Source organism: Mus caroli, unplaced genomic scaffold, assembly GCF_978045245.1.
Source record: "Mus caroli unplaced genomic scaffold, Mus_caroli_1 scaffold_4, whole genome shotgun sequence".
Classification (NCBI taxonomy): domain Eukaryota; kingdom Metazoa; phylum Chordata; class Mammalia; order Rodentia; family Muridae; genus Mus; species Mus caroli.
The window spans coordinates 127,995,572-128,016,375 of record NW_028227259.1 but is presented as its reverse complement, the minus strand read 5'-3'; the positions used below and the strand labels follow the sequence as shown (position 1 = coordinate 128,016,375).

General features: G+C 45.5%; 1 protein-coding gene across 1 annotated transcript in view; it reads right to left on the bottom strand.

The window, feature by feature from the left end:
* The window catches only part of Kntc1 (kinetochore associated 1), a 72,993-nt gene that overhangs the window by 11,759 nt on the left and 40,430 nt on the right, over window positions 1-20,804 (bottom strand). Inside the window, exons 39-53 of the mRNA XM_021163556.2 lie at window positions 20,624-20,787; window positions 20,065-20,169; window positions 17,369-17,497; window positions 15,503-15,619; window positions 15,032-15,141; window positions 13,818-14,022; window positions 11,713-11,802; window positions 9,637-9,808; window positions 9,493-9,551; window positions 9,160-9,376; window positions 8,544-8,617; window positions 8,087-8,297; window positions 7,864-7,973; window positions 2,493-2,539; window positions 641-719 (exon numbers count right to left, since the gene is read on the bottom strand). Of these exons, the coding sequence (XP_021019215.1) occupies window positions 641-719; window positions 2,493-2,539; window positions 7,864-7,973; window positions 8,087-8,297; window positions 8,544-8,617; window positions 9,160-9,376; window positions 9,493-9,551; window positions 9,637-9,808; window positions 11,713-11,802; window positions 13,818-14,022; window positions 15,032-15,141; window positions 15,503-15,619; window positions 17,369-17,497; window positions 20,065-20,169; window positions 20,624-20,787 (1,889 nt within the window). The remainder of the gene's footprint in view (window positions 1-640; window positions 720-2,492; window positions 2,540-7,863; window positions 7,974-8,086; window positions 8,298-8,543; window positions 8,618-9,159; window positions 9,377-9,492; window positions 9,552-9,636; window positions 9,809-11,712; window positions 11,803-13,817; window positions 14,023-15,031; window positions 15,142-15,502; window positions 15,620-17,368; window positions 17,498-20,064; window positions 20,170-20,623; window positions 20,788-20,804) is intronic.

Genomic DNA, 20,804 nt, shown 5'->3' with positions numbered 1-20,804 from the left:
TGTTAGCTGGGTATAATAGTTCACATTTGCTATTAGTACTAAGGAGACTGAGGCAAAAGAAGCGCCAAGAGTTTCCAAGACTTTGAGATCAATCGAGGCTACACAGTCTAAGCCAGACTGTGTCTCAAAAAAAAAAAAACAAAAAAAAAAGGAAGAAAAAAAAACCACTCTTCTCAACACCAAAACTACCAACAGAATTGCTATAGGAAAATTCCTCAAGACTCATGAGTTTGTGTCCCCTCCCCGAGGCTGCAGTTTTATACGGGTAGAGAGGCTGGGGGGTGAGTGGGGCCGAAGCAGGTCACACAGGGTCACGAGGTTGGTAGAGCTTCTTCCCAGGGCCGGTTTGTATAGAGGCTTGGTATCAGGAGTGCTGACTGATCAGGGAAGTTAATCACGATGAACAAAGCACCTTTGAGAGCTACCTCAGGTGCATCATGTGACCTGCCGAGCAGATGCTGCGGCCAGAGTGCTAACTGGAGCGTGGTGTACTGAGAGATGCCCAAGTATCGGATAGCATCACCCAGAAGTGTGTTGGTGAACGTGTTATCTGAATTGTGTTTATGAAGCCAGAAGTGAGAAATGCACATGGGGAAAATGCCAAGCAGAGATGGCTGTAGGTTGAGTCTCTAGAGCTTACACTTGTAGCTGAAGTGGCGAATACAAACAGCATTCTCGAACAATAATCAACAGGGCGAGCCTGGAGGAGATACACGACTCTGGAGGGGAAAAAAAAAAGAAAGACATTTTTTTAAACTTAGAGATACAATGTGTAAATTTAGAGATACACCCCAATACAATGGAGCTGTGTTTCTGCCCACAATAAATGACAACATCCTAGATGTCAGCCAGGAAGATACGGCCAATGGCGTTCCTGTTTTCCCTTTCAAAGGAGGTTTGGTCTCTCTTATTCTAAAGTTCTGTTTATTTGATTGATGTGTATGCATGCTTTGCCTGCCTGTGTGTCTGTATACCATATGTGTGCCTGGTGCTTGCAGAGGCCAGAAGAGAACAAGCGATCCCCTGGAACTGTGAGCTGCCTTTACAGCTAAAGAGGATAATGTGCAGATCAAATGCTGCCTTCCAGCATTCTCCTCTGTACCACAGCCACTCAGCCTTCCAGTATTATTGATGAAACTGACACTGACCACAGCTTATAGCAGCACAGTGAGTGTCACACACGGGAAAACCTGTTCTCCCGGGACCCTGGAGGACCTTGTAAGTGATTCCTTTTAGATTCTAGCCCTAGGGCTGGTAGGCCACTCCTAGGAAGGCCTGGAGGGATTAGACAAGCTGGAGGAGACAGGGCCTTCAGATGGAAAAGACAGAAGTCCTGATGTCTCAGTGCTTTGGAGATTTCTCCTGTCACTGTCTGAATTGCTTGGAAGGCTCACCACATAACTGGCTCTGTTAAATAGGCCAGGAACTGTATATGAGTTGGTACGGTGCACCTACCCTTAGAAGTCTAAGCAAGAAGCCTGCTGTAGTGGCACATGCCTTTAATCTCAGGGCCCAGGAGGCAGGAGCAGGGGCAGGAGGGCCTCTGTCCTAGGACAGCCAGGCCTACAAAAAGAAAACCTGTCTGGAGGGCTGGGAGGGAAGCCTGGCTTGGTACTGCTTGGCTGTCATCTCAGCACTGGGGAGGCTGGGGCAGAGATTCCCAAGTTTAAGATCAGTATAACTACCTATGTTGAGCCTGGAAGCATTTATGAACCCCAAGAGACCACCAAGGAGATGACTCTGATGTAGGCTCTGCCTCTCACGTACACAGTTAGACCCTTACTAAAAAGCAAATAAAAGTAACAACTCCCCCTCTCAAACATCCACCTTTTCTAAACAGCAGTGTGAGGTGGGCCAGAGGGAAGGAGGGCGGAGAGTACGAAGGTAGCCAGCTCTCTGCAAAACTAGGAACAATTATTTTCTTGTTCTGGGCTTTGCAAGTCTGTCTTCACTATTTGATTTCCGGGGGAGAGGAAGCTGCGGGGCTCCCCAGGCTGCTCAGCTGCTGGTGGTCTCAGTGAGGATTAGTTAAGAGCTGGCAGCTTACCACCATGCGCTCTTCCCATGCTGGAATCAAGTACTGGTGATGGGTTACCACATCCCTTCTGATTCAAGCCTAGATAGTCTTCTCAATAGAACAAGCCAAGAGCACTCAGACTCGGCACATCGAATGGCAAGCACTCAACTCTGGAGACCTGGGTCTCAGACAAAGGATGCAGTGTCTTGTAGCTGAGCCATGCCATTTTCTAGCATTCCAGAGCACACAGGGCCCCGGGGCAAAGGTTCTGGCTGACAGAAGCGTTTCCCCTTGCCTGGCACTCTCTGCTGCAGAAGCCTGAGAACCCTCACAGGGGTTCAAATCCACAGTCTTGGCTATGACTCCCCTCCCTGCCCCGGAGCCTAGCACTGATTCTTCTCGGAGCCACATCACATCAGTTTCTCCATAAGGTCCCTACCTGGTGTCAAGGCCAGTACAAGGAAAGAATGCATACCTATGCAGCACTTCATCCTCTTCCAACTCAAAGAACTCCGATGCTTTCTTTGAGAACAGAGAAGGATACAGGTTAAGAATTGAAGGTTGTGACCACACAAACTGTCATCTTAGTGTAATATATCAGACCAAAAACCCAACTACAAAACTATGTTTATGGGACTGGAGATCTGGCTCAGTAGCTAAGAGCACCCGTTGCTCTTGCAGAAGACTTGAGTCTGATTCCAAACACTCACATGGTGGCTCACAATCTTCTCTAACTCTAGTTCCAGAGCACCGATTACTGGTTTTTATTTTAACCTTAGCAGGCAGGCATCAGGCATGCATGTGGTATATGTACATGCATGCAAGCAAAATACTCACATATACAGTATAATAACATGATTTAAAAACAAAAAGCAAACTATGTTTATGTGGACGACACACTGCAGTAAATTACTTGGTGATGTCTTCTGCTTGACAAGGGGGTCCATTCTCACTCACTCACACAGAAATATGTTCTGAGTACATGCTCTGAGTACTTGCTCTGAGTACATGCTCTGAGTACCTGCTCTGAGTACCTGCTCTGAGTACCTGCTCTGAGTACACGCTCTGAGTACACGCTCTGAGTACACGCTCTGAGTACCTGCTCTGAGTACACGCTCTGAGTACACGCTCTGAGTACCTGCTCTGAGTACCTGCTCTGAGTACACGCTCTGAGTACACGCTCCGAGTACACGCTCTGAGTACATGCTCTGAGTACCTGCTCTGAGTACCTGCTCTGAGTACCTGCTCTGAGTACATGCTCTGAGTACCTGCTCTGAGTACATGCTCTGAGTACCTGCTCTGAGTACCTGCTCTGAGTACACGCTCTGAGTACCTGCTCTGAGTACACGCTCTGAGTACCTGCTCTGAGTACACGCTCTGAGTACCTGCTCTGAGTACATGCTCTGAGTACCTGCTCTGAGTACCTGCTCTGAGTACATGCTCTGAGTACCTGCTCTGAGTACATGCTCTGAGTACACGCTCTGAGTACCTGCTCTGAGTACACGCTCTGAGTACCTGCTCTGAGTACACGCTCTGAGTACACGCTCTGAGTACCTGCTCTGAGTACCTGCTCTGAGTACACGCTCCGAGTACACGCTCTGAGTACATGCTCTGAGTACCTGCTCTGAGTACCTGCTCTGAGTACCTGCTCTGAGTACATGCTCTGAGTACCTGCTCTGAGTACCTGCTCTGAGTACATGCTCTGAGTACACGCTCTGAGTACCTGCTCTGAGTACACGCTCTGAGTACCTGCTCTGAGTACATGCGTGGCCTAAGGAGACAAAACAAGCATCTGGGTGCTGGTGGAGCTTATAGTTGTTGGGTAAATTTTAAAAGGAACGGAGCCTGGCGTGGTGGCGCACACCTTTGATCCCAGTCCATCTTACTACGTAGCCATTTGTCAACGTATTGTGTACTCATCGGGGCTCAGAAAGCACTGTGCCAGTTTTGACGGGAGGCATAGTTCTCAGTTGCCGGGTCCTCTCAGCTGACTACTCTGAGCTTCTGAGCGTGGAACACAGAAATGCTGGATTTAGACACACGCTTACATTCTGCTTCCACTGAAGCAGTCACTGCTCTTGGTAGACCGGGGCTAGTGCTGGATCTCAGGCAGGGCGTGTTTGCACAGTAGAATGGACCACGGGGTTCAAACCGCAGCGTAGCACAGACCAGGTGTGGTAGCACACACCCCAGATCCCAGCACTTGGGAGGTACTATATGTTCTAGGTCATCCTCAGCTACATGGTGAACAGGAGTCTAGCCTGGGGTACTCAAAATCTATTATCAAAACAGCAACAGCACATTTTGGCATGAAATGGAAAATTAATATAAAATAAAAGCTACTAAGTAAAATCCAACGGCTGCTGGGTTGACTCCCAAGTAAAGGCACTCGCTGCCAAGTCTGAAGACCCGAGTCCACTCCCCAGGACCTACATGGTAGGAGAGAGCCAATTCCCTCAGGCAATTTGGATGTAATTAAAAAAATAAGTTAAATGCCAAGGGCTGGGGATACAATTTAGTGGTAGAGTACAGGCTTAGCATTCAATGACTACAGTATTCAGCAGGAAAATCAATCAGTCAGGACAACAAAACAAAACCAAATAAAAGCTGGCTGCCAACTACAGCTAACCTCAGCTACCTGGGCGGCTGCAGCGGAACTATGTTCGACTGGGAATTAAAACAAGTTTGGGTAGCATATTAGCACCCTAAATCGAACAAACTCACTAAATATAAGTACTTAATTTCATAGTGGTTATACCATTTTTTACAAATACATTTCAAGAATATTATCTTCCTATGTAAGAACAGAATTGTAGGCTTTACTTATTAAATTCTACCTGAAAATTCAGAGAAACTATTGAAAAATCTGGATTGAGATTGCTAGCTCCTTCCACAAATGTGAAATTCACTATTTTTAAAACCATCAACATCATGTGGCGCCTGCTGTGTTCTGCTGTGAAGAACACATCACCTATACATCACCTGCTCATCACCTACACATCACCTGCTCATCACCTATACATCACCTGCTCATCACCTATACATCACCTGCTCATCACCTACACATCACCTGCTCATCACCTGCTCATCACCTGCTCATCACCTACACATCACCTGCTCATATCCTACACATCACCTGCTCATCACCTACACATCACCTGCTCATCACCTACACATCACCTGCTCATCAGCTACACATCACCTGCTCATCAGCTACACATCACCTATACATCACCTGCTCATCACCTACACATCACCTGCTCATCACCTACACATCACCTGCTCATCACCTACACATCACCTGCTCATCACCTGCTCATCACCTGCTCATCACCTGCTCATCACCTGCTCATCACCTACACATCACCTGCTCATCACCTACACATCACCTGCTCATCACCTATACATCACCTGCTCATCACCTACACATCACCTGCTCATCACCTACACATCACCTGCTCATCACCTACACATCACCTGCTCATCACCTACACATCACCTGCTCATCACCTGCTCATCACCTACACACACATCACCTGCTCATCACCTATACATCACCTGCTCATCACCTATACATCACCTGCTCATCACCTGCTCATCACCTACACATCACCTGCTCATCACCTACATATCACCTGCTCATCACCTACACATCACCTGCTCATCACCTACACATCACCTGCTTGTCACCTACACATCACCTGCTCGTCACCTACACATCACCTGCTCGTCACCTACACATCACCTGCTCGTCACCTACACATCACCTGCTCGTCACCTACACATCACCTGCTGGTCACCTACACATCACCTGCTGGTCACCTACACATCACCTGCTCGTCACCTACACATCACCTGCTCGTCACCTACACATCACCTGCTCGTCACCTACACATCACCTGCTAGTCACCTACACATCACCTGCTCGTCACCTACACATCACCTGCTCGTCACCTACACATCACCTGCTCGTCACCTACACATCACCTGCTCGCCACCTACACATCACCTGCTAGTCACCTACACATCACCTGCTCGTCACCTACACATCACCTGCTCATCACCTACACATCACCTGCTCATCACCTATACATCACCTGCTCATCACCTACACATCACCTGCTCATCACCTACACATCACCTGCTCATCAGCTACACATCACCTGCTCATCACCTATACATCACCTATACAGCATGACTAAAGCCCATAACCTCTGTTAAATCACAGAAGCATGTGAGCAAAGCAAAAATGACATTTTCTAAAAGCCATCAGCCCATACCCTCCAAACTGTTAATGTGCCACCATGACTAAAACGTGTTTAAAAAATCATCAGTGGTTGTTAACACAGAGGGGTGGGTAGATAAGATAAAGGCTGATTTTGTAGAGAACTTTATACTGTATTCTCAAAAGTATTTCCCCTAGTAACTACAGAAGGAAGAACCGTATATATTAGAAAAAGGAACAACTATACCAAGATATGTATCTAAATCAATATAACCTGTAAAGATAGGATAGAACTGACTCGATAGAGTTGTCCCTTGACATCTATACACACACACACACACACACACACACACACACACCAAGGAAATTAATACTACCCATAAAGGCTAAACAGACTATCCTATTCTTCAAAATATCATATCCTAATATCATTTGTGCAGCATGAGACTCGATTTCTATGATTACTTATTTCGAGGCAAGGTTTTGCTTGGAACTTGCTATGCAGAGCACGCTGGCCTCCAGCTCATAGAAGTCAGCCTGCCTTTGTCTGCTGGGTGCCGAGGTTGAAAGCATGCATCAGGATCCCTGGCTAAAAATCAGATTCTATTGTAGGAAAATATTAGGTAGACCAAAACAGAAGGACAGTTTAGAAAAAAAATAACCAGCCAACACAGCCAGTGTTGCCGGGTATGGTCATGGGCTTGGTGATGTAAACCTTTAATCCCAGCACTCGGGAGGCAGAGGCAGGAGGATCTGTGTGACTGCAAGGCCAGCCTGTCTAAATAGTGAGTTCCAGAACAGCCAAGGATACACAGAGAAACCCTGTCTAGACAAACAAACAAGTTTAAGACAAGCTATAGACTCAAGCACTGTACCATGTTTAATTCTGTAATCTGTACTTTTTGGACAGGGTCTTCTGTAGGTAGACAAGGCTGCCCTCACACTTGCAATGACCTTCCCATCTCTACCTCTCAATTGATGAGATTTTTCTGATTTTTAAAATTAAAATGGTAGTAGTTAAGCAAATCCCCGCTCTTAGGAAATATGCACTTAAATATTAAAGTGTCAAGAATATGGCACATGTAGTATATTCCCCAGTAGAGAAATGAGTAAAAAGTTAGAGAGAATAAAGTAAATATGGAGGGAGATTAATAACTAATAGAGGTGTACAGGAATATTCCCGCACTGCTCTTAAACTTTACTGTTTCATTTTAAATTAACTCAAAGTAAAAAGTTAACCACATGAATCCAAGTAAAAAGTCTTCTTATGTGAGAATGTGCCTGAAGTCAGGGGCTGGAGGGTACAGTAGCTACAGAGTAACAGAAAGGAAGGACAAACTGCCTCATTAACTAACAGTCTCATTGACTAACAGTCACCAGGTAACAGGTGATCTTAGAGCCTGAGTCAGCTGTGCGGGGCAGGCTATGCTCTCGGCACTCGACAGGCCGAGGTACTAGGATAACTATGCAAGCTGTGTGAGGGACACAGAGAGCTGCTGTCTGGGAAGGAGGAAGGGAGGTTACTCTGTCCTTCTTTGCAGGGTTGTCTTGTGTAGAACACACTCAGCTCCTATCTCAGCAAGAACCCGGGCTGTGAGTGCTGGCTTGCTTGCTCACTCACCTCACTGGGCACCGTTGAGGGGCACAGCCATTTCTCCAACAACATGTCCCAGATTTTTTCCAAATTAACTTCATTGACTTCGGCTATTTCTTTAGCGGCTGCATGGATATCTAAGACAATGAAGATAAAAACGTACAACAGGGAAACTCAAGCTTTTGGCTAAAGACAACTGGGAATCAAGACAGCACCTTTTCTGGACCAGACACTACTGTCTCCTCCTCACCGGGATGATCTTTGCCAGATGTGGTACAAAGCCTTTCGCTTATGCTGGGATGTTCGTAGAGGCTCACGATGAGGTGCGCTGGCTTCCCTATCACTCTTAAATATTCCTGATCGTTCAGCTTGTGGGCTATGAGCACGGCTTCTGTTCCTGAGAGCCGGACCTGGAGGCAGAGCTTCTTCTGCAAGGCCTTGGCCTTTTCACACGTCTCATCCTGTAACAGCGTCGAAACGGAAAAGAAGCCTGACTGTAAAACTCTCAAGGGAGACAGACTCCATCTTTAGTGACTGCAGGCCAGCCCCACTTTATTTACACCCTTAAACACGCATCACCCGCAACTGTGGGCTTCCTTCTCCTTGTTGGGTACCGGGCTGAAGGGTGGGGGTGATGAGACAGATGCTAAGCAACCATGGCTTTGTGGAAACAGCAAGAGGCACTCTAGTTTCCTGTTCAGACTCACCTGAGGTGGGATGTTTTGTAGCCACCGCTCAGCTAAATACAGGCAGAACTTCAAACTAGACATCTTGAAGGGGCCTGGAAGGATGGAGGTTCATGAGGAGATATGGATCCTCTGAGACAATACGTGTTACCAAGACGGCAAGAACTTTAAAACAATAGCGAACACTCGTAGAAATTCAAGTGGAGGTAACTGGGACAGAAGGCTACAGCATGAAAACTGAAGGCCACAGAGACTCTTCCTCAGCTTCCAGCCCACGACTAGATGTTTCTCTCTAGGAAGTCCCTACAGATACGGGGACAGAGAGTACGACACCGTCCATGCTGCCCTTTTGGATATCTTTGCAAAGCAGTCACGGTGGGTGTGCCCGAGCTACCTTGTTGCTCATAGAGTAAGACTTGGGCAGCTCCTGACAAACTCTTCAAACCCTGGGATAGACTGGGAGCTCCGGCTGGCATCTAACCGGTGGGCAGTGAGAAACAACACACAGGGCAGAACGGTTGCCTAGCATGTACAAGACCCCGGAGAGATTCCCCAGATCTATCTGCAAAAAGGAAATAGAACCCAAACAAAGCTGTCAGCGAGCACCCCGAGTCCTGAAAGCAGAGGGCGGGCACACCTTCTGGGACTTCCTGGGTGAGGCTGATGGCAATGGCAACGGCCCACTCAGGGTTGACGATGGACAGGAGGTACGACTCCAGCGTCTGCATGAGCTTGTCCACTTCCTTGCTCATCAGGGTGGAGGACCTGGCTTGTGCTGACTTCAGGAGCTTTGGCTTCAGGTTTTTTTCAAACAAGTGTTTGGCGGTAGACACATAGAGAGTATCTAGGGAGAACTTCAGAAAAGAGGAGAGAGACACGGTGAGGTAGGAAGTGGTGTCAGATCCCCAGTCCAGGCTGAGGCTTGACTGGAGGGATACAAAGAGCCCCCTCGGCTTGCTCTACCCATTACCTTCATGAGCTTCGCGATTAAGAGCAGGGTTGGCAGTGACTCTTCGCTGAGCTCTGAGGCTGGAGGGGGAAGCAGAAGGGCATGCAAGTGAGAAAAGAATTCGTCGGCCACTTAGTGAAACTCGTCACAAGTTAATGAACGTACAGAGAATTTTCCAGAAGTTCTGTGCTGTGCCAAACAGTATTAGGTGAAAGGGCAGTCTAGTGTGAGCAGCGGGCGGCAGAGTGATCATGTGCTCCAGCGAGTACTGGTATTCGTGGTCCACTGGTGGGGAGATTCTTTTGTATGACTTCAAGTGTTTCAGAAGATTCAGAGCCTGTGTGGAAAGGAGCAAGAGACCTATAAGGGCCGCTGTGTCTGTAACATCTGCACCGCATGCATTTCCCATTCTCCACAGTCTCTGCTAGGGTCAGTGGCACCTGCCACCATGCCTGCTGCCAACTGGAGTTCCAACACAGAGAACCCTCGTGGTGGAAGGAGAAAACCAACTCTGGTCTCCACGTGTACGTGGTGGCACATGTGTGTGCCTGAACACACACACACACACACACAGTCAAATCAAAATCCATTTCTAGTTTTCCCTCATCTATTGCTGTCTCCTAAAGCATGATCTATGAATATTACAGATATCACATTAAGAGGAATCAAGGGTGCCGTCTTGCTCATAGGATAAGACTTGGGCAGTTCTATACAAATTCTTCAAAATGTTTAGGACAGACGTCAAAAACACTTAAGTCAGAAGATTTCATTTTTAATTATTCATCTTAGTTTGAGGTAGGATTTTATCATGTTTCTCAGGCTGACCCTAAAATCCTCTACTGCATAGTAGACAGAACTAGGAACTAGCCAGGTGTGGTAGCAAATGGTGTGACCCCAGTACTGTGAGGTAGAAATGAAAGATCAAGAAATTAAGATCAGGGCTGGAGAGATGGCTCAGTGGTTAAGAGCATGGACTGCTCTTCCAGAGGTCCTGAGTTCAATTCCCAGCAACCACAGGGTGGCTCACAACCGTCTGTAATAGGATCTGATGCCCTCTTCTGGTGTGTCTGAAGACAGCTAGTGTATTCCTATACATAAAATAAAGAAATAAATTCTAAAAAAAAAAAAAGTTCAAGGTCATCCTTGGCTATACAATGAGTGTGAAAATAGACTGGGCTATATAAGATTCTGTTTCAAAAAAAAAAAAAGAAAAGCATAAATATGGCCTTTAATTCCAGCATTCAAGGCAGGAGGATCTCTGTGAGTTTGAGTGATCTACAGAGTGAAATCCAGGACAGCCAGGTCTACACAGAGAAACCGTCTCAAAAAAGAAAATAACAACAACAAAGGAAGGAAGGGAGGGAGGGAGGAATGGAAGAGAGAGAGAGAAAGAAAGAGAGAGAGAGAGAGAGAGAGAAGAAGAAGAAGAAGAAGGAGGAAGAGGAGGAGGAGGGAGGGAGGGAGAAGGGGCAGGCAGCTCTGCAGGTAAAGGTGCTTGCTGTACAACTCTGACAACCTGGGTTTAACCCCCAAACCCATGTAAAGGTGGAGAGGAAAGAGGTGACTTCACAAAGCTGTCTTTAACTTCCACATGGTGTGTTAGGTACCTGCACACCCAGCCTCTCTCACACACAAACACACAGGCTTACACAAATTTCATAATAAGCTGTTAAAAAAAATGGAAAAAGCAAAAATCTTTAAATAAATAAAAATGATAAAATGAATTAATGAAAACCAGGAGTTTATATGAGGAATGAGTTAGGGAAGGAGTAAGGGGGTGAATATGATCAAAACACATGGTATTCATGTATGAGATTCTTATACATCATAGCTGTCTTCAGACACACCAGAAGAGGTCCCATTACAGATGGTTGTGAGCCACCATGTGGTTGCTGGAAATTGAACTCAGGACGTCTGGAAGAACAGTCAGAGTCTTAACCTCTGAGCCATCTCTCCAGCCCCATGTATAAGATTCTTAAAGAATTAAAGTTTTACATATTGCCGGGCATGGTGGCACATGCCTTTAAAGGCAGGGGCAAGCGAATCTCTATGTGTCTGAGGGCAGCCTGCCTACAATGTGAGTTCCAGGATATCTAGGAACTCTAGAGCTAAGTTCAGAATCTAAAGGGAGGTCAAAGAACATGCACATTATTCTTAACTTTATAATAATTATAACATATATTATAAATTATATCATCATAGTAAACCAAGCAAGAGATGAGTTTTCAGCTTCTTCCATACCTGATTGATGTTCACACTGGTTATCTTTTCATTAGCTTGTTCTAAAACTTTCAGGACAACTTCAATCATTTCATAATCATATGGGTCCAGCTGCAAAAAAAAAAAGCAAACCAAGCAGAAGCCGGTTAAACCCTGGAAGGCAGGCCCGCCATGCTCGCAGCTGCTCTCTTTGGCAGTGCTCATCATTGGTTCACAGAGCAAACCTAAGCTGTGCATGCCCCACAGCCCAGGCTGCCTGTTACAGGAGAGTTCTCTGCTCTGAAGCTATCTCTGCTAGGCTAAGCATCCATGTTTGAAATGTTTTGAAATGGAGGTTGAAAAGCTGCATAAGGCAATCCTTGGAAGGCAGATGTCTCTCGGGAGCTAGATACACAGAAGAATAAACACATGGTCAAAGCTCTCGTTTTTTTCAAGAGTTTGAAATTGAAGTTCCACTGTTCTCCTCATGATGGGAATGAAAACAGGAAAACCCCGGGAAGTGCCTTAACTACAGCGTGGGCCTCCATGGCCGAGGCTCTTGGGAGACTCTGTTTTAGCTTCATCATCCTCCTAACGCAAGAATTAACTGGATGGTGTCTGTCTAGGCTTACAAGAAGATAAGACGTGGCAAGTTCTCTCAGCTTCTCGTTTCTGCCTACTCACCATTCCTTTCTATTTTTTTTTTTTTTAATTTCAACTAAAAGCACATAATTATCAAGTCGGGAGGCAATCTATCAGACCAAGGGAATTTAAGCAAGTCTATAATTTCTGGCTGACTTACGGGCAAAATATAAAACTAAAATTCACCTTACAGTCTGATGATAACCTTACTTCTGCTATCTACCTCCCAATCCTCCAATCAACTATTAACTTAAATACCAATTTGTAAAAAATTTCATTAAAACACACACACACACACGGAAAACATATTCATTCAATATAACTCTTAATAATATTAAAGCATGTGGCTTAAACATCTTATTCATGAAAGTCTGGTTAGATGCAGTGCTTGCCCCCAAAAGCGAGGTACTAAATAGGACAGGCACTGGGCCTATAGCAGCGCAGGAGCGGAAAGGCAGGACATGGGGATGGAGGTGGGATAGAGCTCTGGGACAGAGTCATAGGTGGGTGGTGCACTAGCCAGACAAGCAGAAGAAATGGATACAGGGACCGCAGGAGAGGTGACCAACAAGTCATGCGGTGGGACAGAGACAAATGACCAGGGTTACCCAGATGAGCTCCTGGAGAGTCCGCCAAGCTTTCATAATGATTAAAAAGTCTCATCATTCGGGTGCTGGAGGGTTAGAGACAGTTCAGCGACAGCACTTGCTGCCAAGTCTGACGACCTAAATTCAATCCCTAGATCCCACTAGGTAGAACGGAGTCCTGTTTGTCCTCTGACCTCCTTGTGCATACTGCAGGCACAACAGAGGCAAACTAAAAATATGTTAAATGAAAACCAAACCAAACCTAAGAAGCCAGGCATGGCGGCACACACCTCGAATCCCAGCATTTGGAGAGAGGAGTTCAAGGTTACCCTTGGATACACAGCAAGATCCAGGACAGCCTGGACTACATGAGACCATTCTCAAAAAGCTATAGATTGAGGGGAGACAAATCGAACAACTCTGATGGAAAATGCTGCTTTATTTTGAGGGAAGAATAAAAGGTAAGACAGGAGGAGAGAAGAGCTATCTTAAAAGGTGATTGCTGTGTGAAAATAAAAAAATAAAGGCTGGAGAGACTGCTCAGTGGTTAGCACTGTTACAGAGAATCCAGGTTTCCCGTATCCATACCAAGCAGTTTAAACCAGTTACTGGTGCTAAGTCCAGCTGCTGGTAAGTCTATGGCCTCTGAGGGTACCAGTACCTACACAAACAGACACACACACACTCTCTCGGGATTTAGCAGTGTGGTGGCACACACCAATAATCCTAACACTTGAGTGATAGAACCAGAGGGTTCAGGAGTTTAAGACCTACATACTGAGCTTGAGTCTAGCCTGGGCTATGTGGGACCCTATCTTAAAACTGAAAAATTCAGGACTTAGGTATGTAGTTTGTTAGAACATGTATCCAACTAAGGATGAGGAGAGAGGGTGACCTGGTGTCCATGTTTCCATTCACCTTATAGAGGACCTCACTTAGACTGATCACCAGATCCTTTGTGTTCTTCAGTAAAGGGACCATCTCAGTGGCTTTCGCCAGGAGTTTGGAATGCTGATCCTTTGTGGACTCCAGGGCAGCATCTCCCTGGCTCTGGCTGCTAGTGTTGTGGAGCAGAGTTTCAATGAACAGCCGAAGGGCAGCGTCAGAGTCCAGCTGAAATGTGCTGAAAGGAGTGGTCAGTTAGTTAAAGGCGGATCTCAAACACATCCACGTCCAGACCAGGCTCTGATAGGCAGGTGCAGAAACAGAGGCACTGGGGCTCAGAGTGCAGTGTAGCCCATGTACTTGAGGACATGGGTTTAAATTAATCCCTAGCACCAAAAAAAAAGCAAAATGACTCAGATCTGAACCAGCACAGTGATAGGCATGTTATTCCACCATCTGGAGGTGAGGGCAAGTATGATCAGAAGTTCAAGACCAGCCTCGGCTACATAGCAAACTTGAAGTTACTGTGGGACACGTGAGATTCTAACTCAAAAATAAGCAACAAAAACCCTTCCAGAATCCACTTATCTGTTACAAGTCGGAAAGGAGGGAGAGTGCCTTTAATACTTTAGAAGTGGTCACTTAATTTTTTGACATTGATCACGACCATATCACACAGTACCCGCCCATCCCCCACCTGCCTGTCTTCCTTCCTTGTCTCCTACACTTTGTCCAGCGCATTCAGGCTCTCTATGTGGCTTGCCTATTAGTTACTTAGCAATGGTTTCCACAGGTAAGAGGGAATCCACATGGTGCCTGTATAAGATACTCAAGACTTCAGTGCCTCTCAGTCCAGACCTGCAGAGTCAAGAATGCCAGGGAGAAAAAGCCCAGAAACCTACATTTTTAATTTTTGCTACAGTATTTCACTATGTAGCTCAGGCTGATCTTGAACTTGTAATTCTCCTGCCTGAATCCTGGGAATATAAGTGTGAGACACAACATGAGCTCAGATCAGAATTTCGATATTTCTGTCCAAGAGCTTGGATACTCATCAGGGTGTAAGTAAACCAAAAATCTATCTCCAGAGAATCGAACCTGGCTTTGTCTGCTCAGGCTGACCACAGAGAAGGAAGCCAGAGGTCTCTGGGCTGCATGAACAACTACCTTGTCTATGGCCTTCTCAAAGCAAAGGTTATGAGCTGGCCAAACCAACAGCAACGCCACCTTTACCATTTCAAGATTACCTGCAATACTCCAGAATGAGGCTGGTGTCCATGTCTATGTTATTCACAAGAGCTTTAATAAGGTCTTTCTTGGTGAGAAAATTTTGTCTAAAAGCAGGCTGAAAAGAAATCTAGAAACAAAGAACACAAAATAAAAAAGTAAAAAGAAATAAAAAACAACTTCTGAATGAAAAAGTGTTACAAAACGAACAACATTATAACATGGCTTTTTACTTTACTGTTATTTTATAAACCCACTTTCTACAGCTCCTCAAAGTTTCCCTTTTAGATTTATTTACCTGTTGTGTGTATGTGTATAGACATACACCCATAAGCTTAGCAGGTAAAAGTGTCAGGTTTCTTCTAACATCGTTGAAAAGGAAATAACACAAAAAAGACGCTTATTTCTTTATACATAAGATCTTTGTCTTACATTTGCAGACTAGATAATCCTCAAGACAGATTAAATATCAAAGTACTATGAATACTCACACCAAGTTTACCAAGACGAATACCCCACTTGGCATCAATACTGAGCTCATGGAACCGAAGTCCTGTTTCAATATCCTGGTAGAGATTTGCCAGCTGAGAGCCCACCAAAGATAATGCCTAAAAGGTTTGAACAAGATCAAACTGCATTGTAAATAGTATTAGTTTCAATACGATTTAGATGAAAGCCAGAAAGGGAAAACAAACAAACAAACCTCAAAGCCAGGCGTGGCAGTGTCTGCGTAATCGCAGCACTTGGCAGCACTGCTGTGAGGTCAAGGGTAGCCTGCGCTGGAGAGTCAAGGCAGCCAGAACTACACACACCAGAAAACTCATAGCCTTGGGCTGAGAATACGGTACAGTGGTACAGTATGACACAGAATATGTACAGCCTGAGTTTCCATACTCCCTAAACCCTATATATAGGCCTTTATGTAAGAAGCAGCAGAATGATACATATTTGTTTGTGTGGTCACTACTTCTTTACATTCGTTTTATTTACTATTTTACATAATCTGCCTCTGTGTAGGCGCACCTGTGTGCAGGTGTTCAGGATGCCACAGGCATCCCTCGCTTCAGATCCCCCTGCAGCAGGAGTTACAGGGGTTACAGTGTGGGTGCGGGGAACCAAATCCCAGCCCTCTGCAAGAGTAGTACCCAGTCTTGACCACTGAACCGTCTCTTCAGTCTTATTTTAATTTATATGTCTGTGTATGTCATGTGTGTACAGGTGCTTGCAGAGGCTACAAGGTGGTGTCAGAGCTTCTGGAGCTAGAGCTAAGGAAGCCATGAGCTACCTGGCATGGGTGCTAGGAACTGAACTTGAGTCCTCAGGTAAAGCAGCAGCTGCTCTTAACTGCTGAGTCATCTCTCCAGCAAGACCCCCTCCCCTGCAACACACATAGCACAGACTTTTTTTTTTTTTTTTTTTTGAGATAGGGTCTCAAGTAGCCCAGGCTAGCCTCAAGTTTAATATGTAGCTGAGGATGCCCTTGAACTTCTGATTCTCTTATCTCTGCCTCCCAAGTGTTGGCATTATAGGCAGGAACCCACACGTTGTTATGCAGTGCTGGGGATTCCAACCCAAGTCGTCTGGCTTTTTGCAGGATGCTGTTACATGAAGTGCATTCCTTGGGAATGAAAGGATATATCTGAGGCCAACCTAGGCTACCCACAAAACCCTCAAACAAAATAAATAAAACAAAACAACCAATCAGAACAACTGAGATGAGCTACGTAGCCCCTGTACCCATCCTACACAAAAGCCTTGCTGTGGGGTCTAGGGTTTCAGTAAAAAGGGGTGACATTCCAAGGTGGCATAGAGATTTGTGTGTGGCAGCCAGAGGACAATCCCGTCCTTCATTCTTCGAGGACTGCCCACCTATTCCTTGAAACAGTTCTCTCACCAGCCTGGAACTGGAAGAGCGGCCAGTGCTGTGCACTGCTCACCCAGTTCTCCAGCTTTTTCCAGGTCTGCCTGCTTCCGCTTCTCAACAGTGCTGGAAGAGAAGGTGTGTACCATCGTGCTCGGCCACGTTGGGTTTTTTGAGCCAGGGTTTCTCTGTGTAGTCCTGGCTGTACTGAAACTCACTCTGTAGACCAGGTTGGTTTCTAAGTCTGGGCCTCCTGAGTGCTGGAATTAAAAGCACATGCTGCTGCACCCAGCTCCAGCTGTTCTGTTTAGTTTCTTAAGAAATAAGAGCTATCTTAATTCTTTAAGCAATGGTTATCACCAGTCAGGCACAAGTAGGGAGAGATCATGAGACAGATCTTTCTGCCCAACAGTTGAGACCTACAAACAAAGTCCCTCACTTTGTCCCTCAAACCTTAGCATGGCAACAGGAGCAGGTCTCCACACTCAGGGCGTACCAGAATTTTGTCGTAATTCTGCCACGCTTTATCTATGAACTTCCAGAGGTTGTCGAACACATCCTTTTGAGGTAAGAGAGTGCAGTAAGCCAAGGCGAGGTCCAGATCCACCACACGACAGTTAAACACCTATGGGAAGAAAGCATCAGTACAGAGGCTCCATGAGCAAACAGAAGATGGACCTCAGGCTCACTCCCCGCCAGCTGAGGTACAAGACCCGGAGAAAGGCCAAGCTCTTCAGGCAGTGATGGAGGGAAAGCACTCTAAGGAAATATGCTTAGGGAACCTTCAGCCAGGACTAGAAACGGAAGGAAGGCAGCCTCAGCGAGCCCTGTAGGGAGGGCCCGGGGCTCTTCCTTCTCCCTACAGTTTAGGTCAATCTGAAATCTCCCATGAGCCCTCCTCTGCCTCCGTAGTCACTGACCCCCACCACATTTTCCCAAATCCACCAACCCCTGCATCAGAACCCAAATACAGCTGTGAGCTTTGCAATGAAGCTGTAGTCCCAACAGACTGCACATGTAACAGTGGTCCCATAGAGCCTTGCTGTGCTTGCGACCATCTTTGTTCATGTAGGTATGCTCTGGGAGGTCTGTGTGGCTTTGGTTCCACTCACCAGTCATCTATACCTAATTGGCTGTCCCTCCCTTTTACATGGCATTGGATCCCACCCCCAACTTCCTTGTCTAGCTAAGACCTTGCTCTTTCTTCTGGTGACTCAACAGTATCTCTTCTATCTAAAATCAAAACAAAATGGCAGGCTCTGGAGAGCTCTAGGGAGAGAGATGCGGTGCTATGGTGGCAAGACCATTGTGTACCTTAAAGTAGAGACTCACAGATTTAAGCAGGACAAAAGGTAATTATTAAAGCAACACCAGGATGTGACCCTTAAAGAATTATATTATCATTTTAAGTATTGGGTTTTTTGCCTACATGAGTGTTTGTGTACTGTATGTGTGCAACACTTGCAATGGCCTGAAGAGGGAGCGGAATCCCCTAGAATTGAAGTTACAGGCTACTGCGAGCTACCATGTAGGTACTGGGAATCAAACCCAGGTCCTCTAGAAGAGCAGCCAGTGCTCTTAACCACTGAGCTATCGCTCCAGCTCCAAGACTTTTAAACGATGTCCTCAGAGTCAATATTTCATCCTCATAGGCACACCTCTGTAGCAACAACTCATTGTTTCTCAAGAGGCAGGAAAGCACCTCAGCAGCCATGGACAGCACACAAGGGGCACAGCCCTGTGTTAGAGGAATTTTACTTATAAAAGCTAAAAGCTGGTCTTGCAGGCTGTAGTTTGCTGGCTCATTAAGTACAAAAGTTAGTCTAGAGCTTGTACAAAAAGCACAGGATTGATAAAGGAGACAAAATTAAATTAGAATGTGGGCAATAACACAAGTGTTTAACCACTGTTAGATTCAGCAATGGGGAAATCTGCATGGCCACTGAACCAGAGATCTTCACACTAAGGAAACAGACACTGGGTGTTTAAGGATAAAAAGCCTTATACGCTATGCAATCAATGGTGACACACTCCTTTAATCCCAGTACCTGGGAGGCAGAAGCAGGTGGGTCTCTGTGAGTTCAAGACCAACCTGGTCTACCTAGTGAAGTTCCAGGACAGCCAAGGCTATGGAGAGAAATTCTGTTTCCAAATCAAGGGGAAAAAATTCTATTATAGAAAAATAGAAGAAAAGAAGAGGGCTTGATATTAAGTAATATATCAATGAAGGCTTCTTTGTATTGTAATTAATTTTTTTCTAAAACTTTGAAAGTATCACCAACTTTGGAAGTGCGTACTCATGTACATATATGTGTGAAATTACCATTACCCACTATGGCACTGCCATTCCCAAGCTCCCTCTAAAGTTCCTGATGCTGCAACCCTTTAATACAGTTTCTTGGGATGTGGTTCCCCAACCATAACATTATTTTGTTGCTACTTCATAACTATCTGATACACAATCTCCCCCACCCCCACCCCAAGGGGGTCATGACCCACAGGTTGAGAACCGCTATAGAGCAAACTGCCAGTGTGGGGACGGGGTACGGAAGGGACACTGATGAGTTCATCATCTGGAAAGCAAGGAGGAAGATTTTTGGCAGTTTGTGTCCAGCTTGAGCTATACTGAGTTTCAGTCCTGTCTGGGGGATTTTACTAATTAATCTGACCAACAAAGAGAAACCTTGTGTCTAACACAAGAATAATAATTGTTCCCCTTTAAAGGTCTCTTAGACGCTACTAAAGGCTTGGCTACGCCTCTGAGGCCAGCTCTTAGAGGCAGAAGAATCAGGAGTTTTAAGGTCATCTTTGTCTACACACTAAATTCAAATTTGAGACTAGCTTGTGCTACACAGACCCTGATTCAAAGGGGAATTAATAATAATAGTAATAATAATAATAATAATAATAATAAAACAACTAATAAATGAGCACTCCTGTAAAGGAATCCTGGAATAGAAACGTAAACTGCAGGCAAGGGTCATTGGTTTGCTTTAGTCCATTAAACGTGACGGAGATTCATTACAGTTGCATCCATGTCCAATAGAATAACACTGACATGCACTAAAACCCAGTACACGAGCAGCAGTGTTTGGTGGTCACGCTGGTTCCTGATGCTTCTGAATGGCAGGTAGGACACTAGCCAGCATTGCCTGACTGGCTGGAAAGAACAAGCCAAGCAGAGGGACTCACTTTATGCAGAAGTGTCGTAGCATTTTCTCTGATAAATGTGATGGACTTCTCTTTCAATTCCATAATGATATGCCTGGAGTTCGCCAATGTGTTCTTGCCAAGTAACTTTCAGAAAAGAACAAAGAGTCTTTAGGTCCCTTTGATGTGTCATCTCGGGAGACAGAGGCAGGTGGATCTCTGTAAGTTCAAGGCAAGCCTGGGCTGCAAGATTCTCTGTCAAGAATATCCCCAAACAATAACACAATAAAACTCCTACAACAACAACCACAACAAAACAAAACAAAACCAAAAATACTGTGTTGTGATTAAAGAATTACCAACCTAACTCAAAACTAATTCTTACACGCCCCATTCTGAATGTCTATATTTCCAAAGCAGATATTCTCAGAGCTGTTGATAAAAATGTGTGCAGGTGCCCTGGGATCTTAATAGATGCTCAACAAGTGTATCTTGCATTTAACAAGCACTCATTGGTGCCTTTGCCAACAGGAAAGAGATCTGTTTGGCAGAGCATTTGGCAATTACCCAAAAGTCATATAATTGATTATAAAAGTCATACCTTTTTACTCAAGCTGATACTCATGACGTTTGACATAGAGTGCTGCAGGCAGGTACCAAAGGAGCCCACCACGAACCTCAGGGCTAGCTCCCACTGACTAGATTCCTGGAGGCTCCGGAGCAGAGCAGAGATGGAGCTTACAAGAGGGAGAATACGGTTTTCTCCTGAAATGTGAGATGAT